Genomic DNA, 16,544 nt, shown 5'->3' with positions numbered 1-16,544 from the left:
CAAGTACTCTATCCTACCCCTGGGCTGTACTCCATTTGTAAGAGTTAGGTTTGTTTTTTGTTCCTTGTTTTTTTGTGGGCTACAGGATCTATTTGAAATCATGAGATATATTGACATTTTGTTTTACTTGATGCTTTTTCTATTTTATATACAGTAAGTTCACAAGCAACTCACACTTGCAAACACAGCTATGGATACAGTATTTGTCCTGACAATAGTGACCTTGGAATTTAGGTCTGGATTTTTGTCTCCAAGCCCCCATTTCTATGTATGGTAGCAGGTGAGTTAGAGGGTTTTTGTAAGTCGGTGTTAATGGTCCGTGACCACTAGTGCGAAGCTAGGAAGAATGAGTGCTCAGGACCTTGTCACTTTGAATGTGGGAGGGAAGAAATTCTCAACAAGGCTCTCTACCCTCAAGCAGTTCCCTGCCTCAGTTGGCAGGCATGTTAAATGGCAGAGACCAAGAGTTCAAGTCATTGATGGCCAGATTTCTGTGGATAGATACGGTGTTTAGTTTCATTTTAGATTTTTTTTTGAGAAACCATGAGCTTCTGTTACCTTTTCAGACCATCATAGACTTCAGAGAGAAGCTCTTTTCTATGAACTTGATTCTCTTAAGCCAATATGTGCTCCAATCAATATCTGCTGTCATAGAGGTACCAATGAGTTTTCCTAAACCAAAACACTCAAGTCTTCTTCAGAGTGTTTGGTTCTTGCAGCTAACTAGGAGGATTCCACTGTTTGTAGAGCAACAGCACTGGCCAGGAATAGTAACTCCCCTCTGTGGCTTCACCTCCACAAAGACCTCACCGCAACTTGCTTTTCCACTGTGGCACTCTCTGATGGCACTACTGAGAACCACACTGCAGTCAGGTTTAGAATGCTGAAGCGTCTCTTTTATCCCAGTTTTCTGACATTTCCTCTCAAAATTGAAAATTCTTTATGCCAGAGTAAAATTCTTCTTGGCAAAAGAAGAAAGTTTAAAACAATGTTCAGTAGACAAGGAGTTATTGGACACTTACAGACTAAGAAGGTGTTGAGCAGGTAATAAACCAACACTGCCCAGGGAAACTAGAAACTGGTCTGTGTGGTTACAAGAGAACCTGATTATATACTATTGCTAAAGAATGACTTACAATGAATCACCGTGTCTGGCTTCCAATCAGAGAGGTGCAGTGGTATGTCCTGAGTCCCTCACACACTGTGCATTTATTCTTTCAGAATTTAACGTTTGCTGCTTTTGTTCAGTGGAGAATATTTTTAAAGCTGGTTTCAGGCAGATAAATCTCATGGTAAATTTAGTGTCTTGTTATAGCTTTGGCTCTGTCTCTATTAAAAAATGTGGAATACGCTGTGTCAGTAGCTTAAGAATGGCTGCCTTGTTTAGTTTTGAGACAAGATCCCTTTCTGTAGCTCTGGCTGGCCTGGAAATCTCACTGCCCTGCCCCCAAGTGCTGGGATTGCAAGTGAGCACCACACCTGTCTCTGCTGGAATCCAAGGCTGACATCTGCCCTGTAGTCAGGGACACACTGCCTCATTCCCTGTTTAAAATGCCTTAGTGCTGTGCACCATTATTATCAACTGTGAATGCCAGTTTTAACTTGTAGGAGGAAAAATGCTTTCCTGCGTTCTTAGAGCATTTAAAAGCAAGTCATTTTTGGAAGGGACACATTGTAGCCTGCACAGTAGCCATCAGGCAGCATTTAATGCTTCTTCCTGTGCACATCCCTTAGTCTCGGCAACTAACTAGAGGACAGTGGGCAGTCTAACCAAGTATATACATTTCCTATTTCTTGGTCTTCCAAATAAGTTGAAACATTTTGAAAATGGATACCAATCAAATAGACCTTGAAGAAAATCAAGGGTCCTGTAATCAAACCTTTAAATTCTGTTATTTTCATTGGGGAGGAGGTACTTTTTTTTGTTTGTTTTGTTTTTTGAAAGGTTCATAATTTTTTTTACTGGACAAACATCCTAATTTAGACATGAACAAGTCTTCAGGTTAAAAGTGTTAAAATCCATCTGGTAGGACTGATAGATGACCACAGTTCAGCGTAAGCCCTCAGTTGTGACTCCTCACAGGCACAGCTTCCTTCTCCTCCAGTGTCTTCTCTTAAGAGTTTTCCTGATCTTGTTACCAGTTTTCATCCGAATCGCTGAGGAATGGGACAATTTTGCTTTTGTTTCTTGGCCAGGAGTCGCTGGATTCTGAAAGTCTGTGAGACGGCATAACGAGAAGGCGTATCAGGCGCGTGTACACGATGGCGGAGGAAGAGGGGGCGGTCCTCTCTTTGGCACCCCTTTCCAAACAGAAACTGAGGAAAAATGCCATCCTCGATTTTAGGAAGACACATGATAGGTGAAAAGATGTCTTGGAAATACTTATCTGAAGAAACAAGATCAGAAACTGAAGTCGGATCATTGCATATATACTGTACCAAGTGACTCCTTTTTGTTACATGTTTCAGGAACAACACAGAATTTTTTTTCACCTCAATCTAAAAAAGGCATATTAAATTTTCATAACGTAATTCTAAGACCAGAGTGGTTTTTTTCTTTTTTTGAGATGGGTCTCATGCCCTTGGCTAGCCTGGACTGTGGTTCTCCTGCATCTGCTTTCTGAGTGCTAAGGTTATAGATCTCACCCAACTTGTGGTGTGATTTGTTAAAGTCTGGAATTTCTTCTGGTGTTTTTAACTGAGTGCCAGTTTCAGAATAGAGAGATGGAGTGTGTAAAATGACATGAACACAAATAGTGATTGAGTACATAGGTCATTACCAGGTACTTGGTTTTTTGTCTGGGTCTGTCTATTCAAATGTTTTGGATGGTGGACCTGGTAAATAAGCCAGGCTGTCTTCAATGTGTTCTCAGCACTCAACGTTCTTTGACAGTTGTTTCAGGTTGTTGGTGTACAGGTTTAGGTGTCCATCCAGGTGACAACACTTTAGTTCATGTTATGGCCTCAGGATTCTGGAGTCTAGATCCTGGCGCCCAGTCGATGTCCAGGTCTAGTGTTGAGAAAAAGCATTGGCTTTGGCTGGTCCCTTTTCCCAAAAGAAAGACCAAGGACACAAAGGAGAGGGGGGAGGGAGAAAGGGAGGAAGAAGCAAAGGAGAATTGGGAGGAGAAGGGGCTCCCATCCTCCTCTGCCTGGGGCAGGGTGTGCCCATTCTAATTTTTTTTTAAAGCACCTACTGCTTGCTATTTGTTATTCTAATACTTTTATGATATTCTGTGACTTTCTGACCAATATTTCTAGACTGTATCATTTAGATCTGAACTTGCTGGATGATTTACTACTGTTACAATTTTCTATCAAACACAATAAACCTTTCTTGAAGTGTTCTTTGTAGCTTGACAATTTTTAGCTGTTCCTTGTTTTGGCAAGTAAGGAGTATCTGAACATGGCCTCTAGGGATCATCATTTCAGCCATGACCTCAGTTTATAACTAGGCATGTGTTCAAACATTGTTTCCCCTGTGAAACTGTATAGTGTCTATCTGACACTAACCTAAGCCTTATCTCACTTTAGAACAGTGGGAAGACACAAAAACCCTTAATGACAGATATTTTCTGTGCTGTATTGCCATTAAGGCAAACATAGGTATATGTGCTGACACTGGAATACCTAGTGGGTGGGTAAAGGGTTTTGCATTTTCAATCAGATTTCTGACTAACAAATTTTTCCCTTCAATAACAGGCAGATATTGATGAAAAGGTAGCAGTAAATTAGAGTCTTGGCATTTTGTACCTTCAAATTTTAACCTGAAAGACTGGTTTGACAGGAATAAATCTCAAATTACAATGGCAGTATTGATTAGAGTTAGTGGAAAATTGTAAATATACAGTGTTAGTAAAAAAAACCAATTTAGTCAAATTGGGTTAAAGAAAATTGAAAAAAAAAAAGTGAAAATTACCTATTAAAAAATAAGCTTCTTTGACCAGGTTGCTCAATGCAAAAAATAATTGAAAAGTCAACAGTTTTGAATATATTCTTAAATGTAATTGAGAGGAGTTGGAATCATGGTCTCTTTTAATATTCAGTTACTGATTCAAATTTGAAAATGAAGTCTAAAAAGAAAATCTGTTTTTAAAGAAAGTCATGAGCCTGGCAAGGCATGATGACATAAGCCTTTAATCCCAGTACCTGGGAAGCAGAGGCAGGGAATTCTCTGGCTTTGAAGCTACATGATCTATAAAATGAATTCTAGCCTAGCCAGGGATAAAAAGTAAGACATATAATAAAAGCTGTTGCCAAGTGTGAGGCAGAAGGATGATGAATTTGAGGCAAACATGGGCTATAGACTGCAACCGTCTCAAAAAAAAAAAAAAAAAAAAAAACGGTGCCTATATCTAAAGCTGTAAGTTTCTACATGGTTTTGTTATTGAAGGAATGTTTGTAGCTGACATCTTTGTATGCCGCAGGCACATTTCCATAAAGCCTGATAAATGAGAACTGCCCAATGGAGCACATGTCTTGGGCCTTTATTAAAGGAAGGCTTTGGTCTGGTCAGCACTAGAGCACTGGCCTCAGGAGACAAAAGTGAATATTTGTGTCTCTGAAGGGATAAGAAGTCCTCAAGTCCTTGGGATGAATAAAACACCCAAATCAGAACCTACCACAATGCCAGTGCCATCTCAGTGACCGTGATCTCTGGCAGTTCCATATCAGGGCATGAATGTCAGATTTGTACTCAGTGTAACTTTGGGCTCCCCGAGCAGGGCTTGAAGCCACACTGCCTGTTTTCTCAAAACTGTACTGTACTTTGTGCTTTGGCACTTGCTCTTTTCACCATGAACTCTCACAGCTTTTAGAAATGGGCTCTGGACTTAAACTGTGTCAAATTCTAATTTAGTCATTTATTAGCCAAGTGACTTAATTTAGACATTTATCATTTGTGTGTTTTAACTTTTTTCTATTAACTAGGGACAAAGAAAATGATCTTCCCTCACAGGGTTACAAGGGTGGTAGTTAAGAGACAAAGTCCTTATGTTGCCTGGCATGTGGTGGGCATTCAGAGTCTATTTGGGGCCACACCTGCTCAAGTTACCAGTCAGTCAGTGAACCTCACGAACACAAAGCAAGCCCTCCATGACTAAGATTGTACCCCTCAGCAGAGGGTCCTTCTGTAAAGACTCATATCCTCATAACACCAGGTTTTCTTCACAAATAGATGTTCTATGGAAAGTTCCTAATGCTACTATACACAGTGTTGTGCTGAACTTATACACCATACAGTGTCGAAAAGCCTTGGAACCATATTTAAAATACGCAACTTTCCCTTGTTTTGTGTTAAACACTAGGATAAACACCTAAAGGAGAAAGTACTTCATCGAAAGGCTCCTAGTGCTTGCTTACAGTTAAGTGGGAAGCTGCTGCATGTATGCACTTAAAAAGCATGCAAGTCATTCAAGAACATAGTTTAAGTATCTTCCCACTAAGGCTGTGATGAAGCATGACTGAAAGTCAACTAGGTCTATTTGGTGACACTTTGTGGAGTCCCTGCAGACACCAGGGCTGGTAGAGTGACCATCCGTGTGAGGTAAGATCAGTTCAACACAAGTCTGTGTTGGTCCACAGTTGAATCTGACACCAAGCAGTTTATTTCGGTCAGGTCTGAGTACAGTACAACACTGGAAAAATGTTTGCTGGTCAATGTGGGCCTCAGCTCTTACTCCACTGTGGCTATTACGTTTGCTCCCTTGACAGCAGCACTTGGTTTCCTGGCTTACAAGTTCTAAGCTAAGACAGCTTCACTGTACCATCAAAGCTGTGATGAAGCTTCAGGTTCAGAAAGACAACCCTAAGGGGGAGCATGCCGTCAGCATAGACCATCTGGTCAGGAACATCATGACTGATGCTACTGAAGGTCAAAAGTTCCCTGTGATGGGCTCACAGAGACAATGTGAGGCCTCTGAGCATCAAGAAAAAAAAAGCTAACGTAATGGACATATTTGATGCTGCATTCCAGCATGTTGTGATGTTACCTGATCATTGAACTAGAAGGTCACTCATTCTGATTGGCACCCTGATTTCTAGATGTAGTACCTTTCAATTAACAGCGTTCAAATTCATATCATCAGCTTTGCTATTGAAACACTGTGATGTGAATCTGTAGAAAGCAGCAGAGGAGGTAGAAGGGGAGAAAGAAGGAAAAGCCAAACCAACACAAAATAAGCATTGAAGAGGAAGCCATCCCAGGGGTGGTAGCACACACCTTTAATCCCAGTACAGGGGAGGAAGAGCTCTGTGAGGTAAAGGCCACCTTGGTCTATAGAATTCCAGGACAGGGCTGGAGCGATGAGAGCACTGACTGCTCTTCCAGAGGTCCTGAGTTCAAATCCCAGCAACCACTTGGTGGCTTACAACCATCTGTAATGAGATCTGATGCCCTCTTCTGGTATCTGAAGACAGCTACAGTGTACTTTTATGTAATAAATAAATCTCTCTATAAAAGAAAAAAAAATTACAGGACAACCAAGGTTACATGGAGAAATCCTGCCTTGGAAAAAAAAGGGGGGTGGGGTGGGGTGGGGATGGAAGGGAAGAGAAGCCATACCTTAAAGACTGCTTATGTATGTTCCAGACTGTGGCCAGACTTGCAGTACAGTAATAAGGCCTACTGTTTCATCCTGACAGAAATCTCACCATACGCCCCTAACTATGAAAAACTTGGTAAAAACATTCCTAAGTGTGGTTTACAAATTTGTGAAATCTAGGTTGTGGAAAAGAAAAACCCCAACCTTTTTAAGGAACAACTCACAAAGTTACAAGTAGAATACTTTCAGTAATGTTTAGGTCAGTGACTATAGAGTGAATTCCTGTTTTATTAGCATCTGTCCTATCATTTTCTATAATTTTTGTACAACTGGCAGCTTCCTTTTTAAAAAATCTTGCTGTCCTGGAACTTAATTTTGTAGACCAGGATAGTCTCAAACTCAGAAACCCACTTGCCTTTGCGTACTAGGATTAGAGGCGTGCACCACCACTGCCCTGTGGAGACCTATTTTAGTGTATTTAGTTTAGAGAAGGACAAGTTAGGTTCTTAACGCTCCACAGGAAAATATTACTTTGGTAAATGTTTACAGTGTGTGTGATTTAACTAGCTGGATATAACTGACATACATATAATGCTGTTTAATTCTTTATGCTGTTTGTTGATAAGACTATTAAAAATTTGTAAGACAATATTTTATCTCAGTTTAGCAATGACTAAAACATGAAAGGTTTAAGATGCTATTAACATGTTCTTAGTCATTCACATTTGCAGATAAGAATTTGAGTTTAGGAATAGAAAAAGAAATTGTCTTTAAAGATGTATTTACTATATATAAGTACATTGTAGCTGTCTTCAGACACATCAGAAGAGGGCATCAGATCTCACTACAGATGGTTGTGAGCCACCATGTAGTTGTGGGATTTGAACTCAGGACCTCTGAAGGAGCAGTCAGTGGTCTTAACCACTGAGCCATCTCTCCAGCCCTCAAAATTTTTTTTTTCTTAATGCCCATATTATTAATTGTGCTGGTAACTGTAGAGGGATAGGGATTTTTGTCCTGCACAGTAAGGTTCCCCAATGCTAAGAATATTACTTAGCATAAAGTAGATATCAATAAATACTTATTGAACAAATGGCTGTTATATATTGTATATTTCCATGGATACATACCCAAGTATGGATATACACTACCCTGTAAATTGACCACAACTTAGAACTATGTACTTCTTATTAGGGAAAGTGTAATTTCAGAATGAGCACAGTACAACCATTATTTTAACTTTATCCCATCTGGAAACGTCTGTCATCTCAGTGAGATCCTCGGTTTCACTGTACTGAGTGGGTAACTGGGAAATAGGCATGAGTCTTTCAGAAAGAAAGGCATTTTTATATAGTCACCAACTAAATCTTCTTCATTGAATTCACTTATTTTTTAAATACTTATTTTTATTTAAGTGCATGTAGTGTCCAAAAAGTCAAGAAGATGGTATTGAATTCCCTGGGATTGAAGTCACAGGTAGTTGTGAAGACACCTGGCATGGTGTTCTTGGGAACAAAACTTGGGTCCACTGGAAAAGTAGTAAATGCAGGAGCCTGGTGTCAGGAGCTGATGCAGAGAATGGAGGAGTGCTGCCGACTGGCTTGCTCCTCGTGGCTTGTTCAGCTTGCGTTCTTACAGAATAGAACCCAAGACCACCAGGCCAGTGATGGCCCACCCACGATGGGCTGAGTCCTCCCCAATTAATCACTAGTTGAGAAAATGCCTTACAATTGGATCTCATGGAGTCATATCCTCAAAGCTCCCTTCTCTAGGATTCTGGCTTGTGTGCTCAGAACCACCAGTACATCCAGGAACACTGAAAACCTTGATCTAACAAATCCCAAACACTATCATCTCATCTAACACTATAATGGCATGTTAAGTTTTGTCAGTCCTAATAGAACCATTACGTGGGGCCTCTTGTATCCTCTCATTTAGGTTTGTTCAAGGTTTTTTTCCATCACCCAGTTTTATTTCTGAGAAGGCATGGAAGATTTTAGCTTCCGATTATTTTTGAACCTCAATGACTTATAAGTTAATTAGAAATACTCCCTATAAGAGTGTTCTGAGGGTGCTACTAAAACTTAACTTTTCTTGGGTTAAACACTGTAGTCCTTACAGTGTGATAAAAGAGAGCTAATTTGAGCTGCCTTTAAAATACATATAAAACCAAGTAAAGTAGAAGATTGTTTAGGACAATTTGAAAAACAGGTTCCTCACTATTTTTTCTATACTGCTTGTACCTGACACACTAGCTTTGCTTAATGTTCCTGCTAACTCTCACAAATAAACAGCTACATTAGAGGTGTCTATCACTAGAGATTTTGCTAGTTGCTTTGGTGTTAAACAACAAAAAGATTACCAAGAGCAAGTTTTAGTAATGTAGAAGCTACTATGTGGCAAGTTGTAGAAAGTTACTATGTTCCCAGGGCCAAAGTACACCCCAGAGATAGCCATGTAGACTTAAGGTTGTTTTTAACTGTTCATTTACTGTGTTTTTAAAGGCTTGTTCTAGGTATGTGAGTGTTTAGCTTGCATGTCTGTGTACTGTGTATGCCTAGTGCTTAGAAGTCAGAAAACATTGGCTCCTCTGGACCCGGAGTTACAGTTGTTAGTTCTCATGGGTGCTGAGAGTTGAGTCTAAGTCCTCAGTAAAAGTAACATGTGCTTTTAACTACTGAGCTCTCCTGTTACAAAAACCTGAGATCTTGATTTCAATAGCATTTCCCCCCAATTTATTTTTGGAAATACATCCTTAAGAATGAGTCAATTATTTAGATTTATTTTTGGTCATCTTCTGGAATCTCTTGCTAAATTTCCTTTGAAATGCCACAGTTGTAGTTTTTGGACAACTTGTTTTCCTGGTTTCCAAATTCTATTTACTTTGATTTTTAGAGTAGGTTTCTCTTTGTAATAGCCCTGGCTAGCTGGAACTCTTACATACCAGGGTGGCCTTGAACTCACAGAAATTTGCTTACTTCTGCCTCCCAAGTGCTGAAGTTACAAGTGTGTGCCACTATACCTGGCTAAATTTCTCTTTTATTACAGCTCTTCAGTCAGAAAGATTAGTGTTTCTTGAACCTGGAGACTGGTACACCCACCCCACCCCACCCCACCCCACAATCTCCATTATTTGGCTTTCTACTTGAAAAATTAGAACAATGTAAATTTCAGTCTTTTAAACTGATCAAAGTTAGACTTTATTCTATGCCCAGTAGCTTGTTTTCATAAGTGTCTGTAACTATATGAAGTTTTATTCAACTCCTTTAAAGTTTTGAGGGTTTTGCCTGCATGTATGTCTGTATCACATGCTTACTTGGCCAGAGAACATTAGATCCCACGGAACTGGTGTTACGGATGATTATGAGCCATGATATAGGTGTTGGAATTGAACCCTCTCTGTAAGTGCAGGTGCTTTAAAACTGAGCCATCTCTTCAGTTCTATAACTCTTAGAAAAAGGATTATATATAAGTGCACTGCAGCTGTCTTCATGCACACCAGAAGAGGGCATCAGATCCCATTACAGATGGTTGTGAGCCACCATGTGGTTGCTGGGATTTGAACTCAGGACCTCTGGAGGAACAGTCAGTGCTCTTAACCACTGAGCCATCTCTCTAGCCCAACCCCCCTTTTTGGTTAAGAAAAGGGATTATTGTCCTTATTAAAGAGCTTCAGTGAACTTGTCTACTCTTATTGGCTTTATTTGAGTTACTGCCAAATTTGTCTCTTTATACTGAACTTTACATAGTCTTAGCTTGGTAAAGCCTTTAATGAAAGCATTTTAAAAATAAATATCTAAATATCAGTTCAAATGTAACACTGTAAGAAAGGAGCTTGGTCTTTCAGACTGTTTCCCATAAGCTTGTCATCCTTCAGTATTACCACCAACTTAACAGAGTAATAATCAGAAACATTACCATCAACCTTCTCTAAGAGCAAGTGACTTTTTTTATACCTCCTCCCTTTTATCTTAGTAATGTTCCACACATTTTAGTTTTTACTTTGAAACGATACATTTATTCTTTCACAGCCAATCTTCTAATCTATGTAGCTCAGATAGTCTCCAAACTGGCCCCCTCACTTCCCTGTTTAGCCTTCCAAAGGCTAGGATCACAAGCAGGTATTACTTTGCTCCAGGATCAGTTCTGTTCTTATTGCTACTATTTGGTTTAGATTTTTACTCTTAGGTTGCTACGATAATCATGTCCAACTTCCTTGCTGTAAGACTTTATGAATTCCAGCACAGCTTTGTCAACATAGTGAGTTTCAGGCCAGGTAGAACCAAAAACCAAAACTCCTATAAACCAGGATGTCTGAGAACTGTGTCCTATAGTTTGCAAGTTACAAAACAGATTCTTTCCGATGGTTTCCTATAGGCTAGCTTAATTTCAAACGTGTATATAGCAGAGGACAAACTGAACTTCTCCCTCTGTCAACTCTACCATTCAAGTGCCCAAACTACACATACACCAGCACACCCAGTGCTTTCTGGTTCTGGGTGCTAGTGATAAAACTCAGGGCTTTTGTGTGTGTTAAGCATACACTTTACCAACTGAGTCACATCCCTAGCCTCAAGACATTTGACGTTTCTAATGGCAACTGTCCAATCTCCATATAAGAGCTTCAAATACTTACAAGTTTGTATTGAGGGGATTCACTCATGTAACACTTTGTCTACTAAGTGAGCTACTGACATTATTCTGTACAACGTCTTTCTGTTTCTAGTTTATTTCCTTTTTTCACGAGCTCTAAGTGGTTTGGTCAGTTTTCCAACCTCCCCAAACCCATTCCCCACCTTTTTGTGGGGAGGGGTTGTGAGGTATCCATGGTTCCAAAATTCACATCTAGAGAACAAGTCATAAAGCAGATTAAGATAGAAAGGAAACTTCTAGCACAGAAACTATTATTTGTTGGTTTGACACTTGGCTTTTGGATAAATTATAAACACGTCAAACAGCTTTAATATCAAACATAAACCAACAGAAATAGGTATATATGTGTGTTTGTGTGTGTATAAATTTGTACAGGGATAAGGGTGTAGTGTGTATGCAGCATGTTTTCCTAGAATAACTGATGCCCTGGAGTTGACCCCCTAGCGATCTCTCCATTGTATAAAGTCATGCTATAGATCATCAACAAGTGTTTTTGATAAATAAACCCCTTTGATTGAAGCAATTTCCCAGTTTACTAAGAATATATTTTAATTGAAATGACTTGTAATTTGAAATATTTGTGCATTTTTCAATGAGTTGTGAAATTAGTACAATTTTGATTAGTTTGCTTAAATAAGTGTAATTCTTCAAGTTGGACCTTTAACACCAAATTAGTAACTCAAATTCTTTTTTTGGTGTGTGTGGCGGGGGCAGGATCTTATATCTGAGGCCTCAAACTTGATACATGACCATGACCACAAAATGTATCCCGATTGTGTTCAAGCGCTGTGCACCACTGGGCTTAGCTTATGAGATGCAGAGAGTCAAACCTTCAGCTTCCTGGATGCTGCTAGTCAGGCACTTTAGCAACTGAGCTACATTCCCAGCTCATGTCCTTCAATCCTGCACTCAGGAGACAAAGACAAGGCAGACCTGAGCTTCAGGCCAGCGGGGGGGGGGGGGGGGGGGTCAGGTTTGAGAACCTGCCTTTTTTTGTTGTTTTGTTTTTAATAACCAAATACTAAGTTTACAGACTTTAAGTCAGTACAATTCTTAAAATTTCTACACATACATTATACTTTTTAAGCATTAGTACTAAGATCTTATAAAACACTACCTTAAGATGACACTGAAACACTGAAGTTTCTATCAATGCACTTAGACATTTGAAAGTTAATACTGAATGTAAACTTCAGTTAACTGTACTGCATAATTCCCTACTAACCAAACTAAGTATTTTGTCTCATAATTTAAAAGGTTTTATTTATCTTCCTATTTGGTGATTGTTAGATTTCAACTTATTTATCTACATATTTATTTATTAGACAGAATCCGGTTCTGCTTTCAGTTCACGCACTAACTTCAGGTGTGTACCATCAACGTGTAATGTTTTCTCTTTCCTACCTATTTTGTGCAATTGAGATAATTTTGTTTTAAGGGAAAAAAATAACAAACACAAACTTTGTATTATGGCCAAGTTAAGCATAAGATTCCAGAATTGCACAGTGACATTACATAGCTTCAAGTTGCTCCTTTTACTTATATCATGTCATTATATAATATATATATATATATATATACTGTATATATTATATAATGTCTTTCAGAAGTTGATCCTTGTTTAGGAGTAAGTTTCGGGACATGAGAGAATCCAAATTCTCCCCAGCAGCCCAACCATTTCTCAAGACCTCCCTGAACGCCAGGACAGAAACTTTAAACTTGTTTACATTGTTACTTCCTTGGAAAAGTTACCAGGCCACCCAAGTATTCCCTTAGCAGACCTTCCCCAGTTTGCCTGTGCTTTCTAGTGCCTGGGAATAAACCCCAGGGTCTCAGGGTCCTGCACCCATTAGACAAGTGTTCTACTAACTTACATCTTTAGCCCACAGATGATTTACACTGTATCATGCCCACTCCTCTATTTTCATATCCTTCTTTACTGGAAGGGAATCTTAAAACTTCTCATGCAGACTTATTACACTAAGGAAATACATCCTGGTGACAATAAAGACTAGTAACAGAGGCAAGTGTCCCTGTCAGTCACTTGTTAGATCAGTGACTAACTGCATTGGTGAAGGAGGATGGAAGCTGCATTATTTCATACTATTTTCACTGTTATATATTCATTTGAGGAAAAAAATCATGCTGAGTTCTCAAAAAAATTAGAATTAAGATTAAAAGAACCTACAGAATAATATGCAAAATGAAACAACAAATATCCATTCAATTGTTTAGATGGTTCTACATATAAGAATCTTGCAAGTCCCTTTGTTAGGCTCATTTACAATGTCTGTAATTATGTTCATGTTTTCAATTATGAGTGATTAAATTTTAAAACACTGGTAAATATAAAAAACTTTCTGATTTGCCTTTTAAAAGTTGCTGTTAAACATTTACCTGAGTATTAGGTATTAGTATCTACATTATATCAAGTATAAAATATATTTCAGCATACAACCTATGAATCTAAAGAACCGTTAAAACTACTATACAGCAGTTTGTAGAATAGCTACTACACTGAAAATCGAAGCAGAATACCTTAATAGGATATTTTAATAATCCTTAACAAAAGGATTACAATAGTACTGTGTGTAGTTGAGGCAGGAGGACTGCCATGAATTAGAGGCCAGCCTGAGTTAGAGTGAGATCAGAAGCAAGAGGATCTCTGTGACTTCTAATGTGGCACAAACCTGAGTGCTCTGGAGTAGGCTGTTAAGAAGCAGTCTTGGTACTGTGGTTGGGCAAGCAGGTAAGTATAGGAAAGCATCAAGAACACAAATTAATTTCCTAGTCAAAAAGAATTTATGGTTCTATCTGTTTATCTGTGTAACTCTGCTCAAACTCAAGAGATCTGCATGCCTCTGCCTCCCAAGTTTCAGGATTAAAGGTGTGCACTATCACATTCCAAAAATATATTAATACTTTAGGTGTTTAACACTGTCAGATGTTCTCCTGACCTACACTAAAATCCCAAAATACTTAATACATTAAAAAGTTTTAACCTTGAAGTTGCAGCAAAACTACAATTCCTTCTCCAAAGTGTTTAATATTTTTCTAAGAACTTCTGGGAACTAGTTTTATGCCTAAACGTTTCTGCGGATTTAACATAAATATTACCATAGATTCTGTTAGCTCTGAAATACTAGAGGTAAATAAGCTTTGTGAACTTTATCCTACAATATCATTGTTATAAGAAAACCCTTCTAAGGATTATCTTATACATGAGATATTTTTCTACAGCTTTCATGTTCATCTTGTCTTTCAGTGAAACAGTAACTGAGGACAGAAAATTTCTACTAAAGTTTCCTGTTAGCTGACAACAAGTTGTCCTTATTTAGCTAGCCACACTAATACTGCTACTGCATTTTATTTTTTATGTTTATTTCATGTATGTGGATCCACTGTAGCCGTCTTCAGACACACCAGAAGAGGGCATCAGATCTTATTACAGATGGTTGTGAGCCACCATGTGGTTGCTGGGATTTGAACTCAGGACCTCTGGAAGAGCAGTTAGTGCTCCTAATCACTGAGCCATCTCTCCACCCCATTACTGTATTTTATTAAATAACAGAACCAGTATATCTACTGAACTCAGTGTGGAATTAAAAGTCCTATTTACAACATTAGTCATTAAATGAGCTGAGATATCCTGGGCTCAAGCATATTTCAGTAACAGGCTAGTAAAAAATACAAAATCAGGGGCTGGAGAAATGGCTTAGTGGTTAAGACTGTTCTTCCAGAGGTTCTGAGTTGCAGCCTCTGCTACTCCTTAAGACATCTGAGTATTTTATTTTTCCTTTCTTTCAATACATTGTTGGTTTACACCCATACTCTACACGTGTTATAAGCCATATATAAAAGATTTCCAATCACAAATGGTTTGGGAAAACAAATGTTTATTAGCAATGGTTTAATTTGTATAAATGAAGAATTTGTATGCTAGTTTTTCAAAATCTTTATTTATAGAATTCAAATTTAATCCTTCAATTTGACTATACAGAACCCAAGGCAATCTGGTATGAGGAAACAGGCATTGAAAGAATTTAGGTTCTTACCAGAAAATAAGTGTCTGAGATGAGGCCATGACTGCTCTAAGGTATAGTTGAGGAGGTTTTTTACTGTAGATGGTGAAGAGCACAGCCAGGGACATCTAGAAGCATCCAGAGCAGGGAGATAAAGTATGGCCAGCAGAATGAACAAGCCACAGGTGTGGGAGAGCGAGAGGCTAGGACTGAGAACCAAAGGAGTACATGGTTCAAATGGCATGGTTATATAGGGATGAAAAGCTGGGGGAAGGGCCCATGAGTTGGAGAGATTTGGGGTAGGGGTGGGGAAAGAAAAGTTAAGAGTGAGGATGCTAGCATTCTGCTAGAGATACTTTCTAGGCTGAGAGGGCTTGGAGGTCTGCAAGCTCTTTGGTATGCTAATAGACACCACAGTCAGCCATTTGTTCCCAGTTTCTTTAGATCTGATGCCCTGACTACTATTTAAAGCCATTACAAACTTTTCTGGAGTTATACCAACACAAAACTTCTGGAGAAAATATTTAAAATCATTGCAAAATTCTCTTGAGTTACAGCAATACCACTTTATAGAAGGAATGTTTCTGATTGTATTTTCCTTTTTCAGAACTTAGGCTGATCTCAAACCTGAGCTGTTCCTGCTACAGATATATAGATCTAAAACCAAATTATCAACTTATAAAACTACAAATTTCTTGCATTTGAGGCTCCCAAGCAAACCAGAATCACTAACTTAAAAACTTGTGATAGCTATTATTGCAAAGCTTTACTTTGGGGCCTTTTCTTTTTAACTCATTTTTCTTTTTTTCCAAGACAGCTATCACTCTGTGTACTGGCTGGTTTTGTGTCAACTTATCACAGAGAAAGGAGCCTCAGTTGGGGAAATGCCTCCATGAGATCCAGCTGTGAGGCATTTTCTCAACTAGTGATCAAGGGGGGAGGGCCCAGCCCATTGTGGGTGGAGCCATCCCTGGGCTGTAGTCCTGGTTCTATAAGAAAGCAGGCTGAGCAAGCCAGGGGAAGCAAGCCAGTAAGTAACATCCCTCCATGGCCTCTGCATCAGCTCCTGCCTCCAATTCCCTACTCTGTGTGAGTTCCTGTCTTGACTTTAGGAATGAATGGCGATATGGAAGTGTAAGCTGAATAAACCCATTTTTCCCCAACTTGCTTTTAGAGATCTACCTGTTTCTGCCTCCAGAACACTGGGGCTAAAGGTGTGTGCCACCATGCATGTCTGGGTCTTTTCTTAAAAGTATACTCTAACTTCACGTTTAACTTATTTTCTTTTCTTTTTTTTTTTTAAATTTAGGGCTAGTAAGATGGCTCA

The 16,544-nt window shown here is 39.0% G+C and overlaps 1 protein-coding gene across 1 annotated transcript; it reads left to right on the top strand.

Annotated features, from left to right (window-relative positions):
* Positions 1-346: 346 nt before the first annotated feature.
* Positions 347-4,647, top strand: KCNRG (potassium channel regulator; the record flags this gene model as incomplete). Its single annotated transcript, XM_080926768.1, is given in 11 exon segments — positions 347-432; positions 434-561; positions 564-609; positions 611-668; positions 670-718; positions 721-747; positions 750-784; positions 787-837; positions 839-1,044; positions 4,472-4,550; positions 4,552-4,647. Coding segments are annotated over 11 exon segments (861 nt in total).
* Between the last annotated feature and the right edge of the window lie 11,897 nt (positions 4,648-16,544).

Source organism: Micromys minutus, assembly GCF_963924665.1.
Source record: "Micromys minutus genome assembly, chromosome: 12".
NCBI lineage: Eukaryota > Metazoa > Chordata > Mammalia > Rodentia > Muridae > Micromys > Micromys minutus.
The sequence above is the reverse complement of the archived record's forward strand: the minus strand, read 5'-3'. Positions and strand labels throughout refer to the sequence as shown.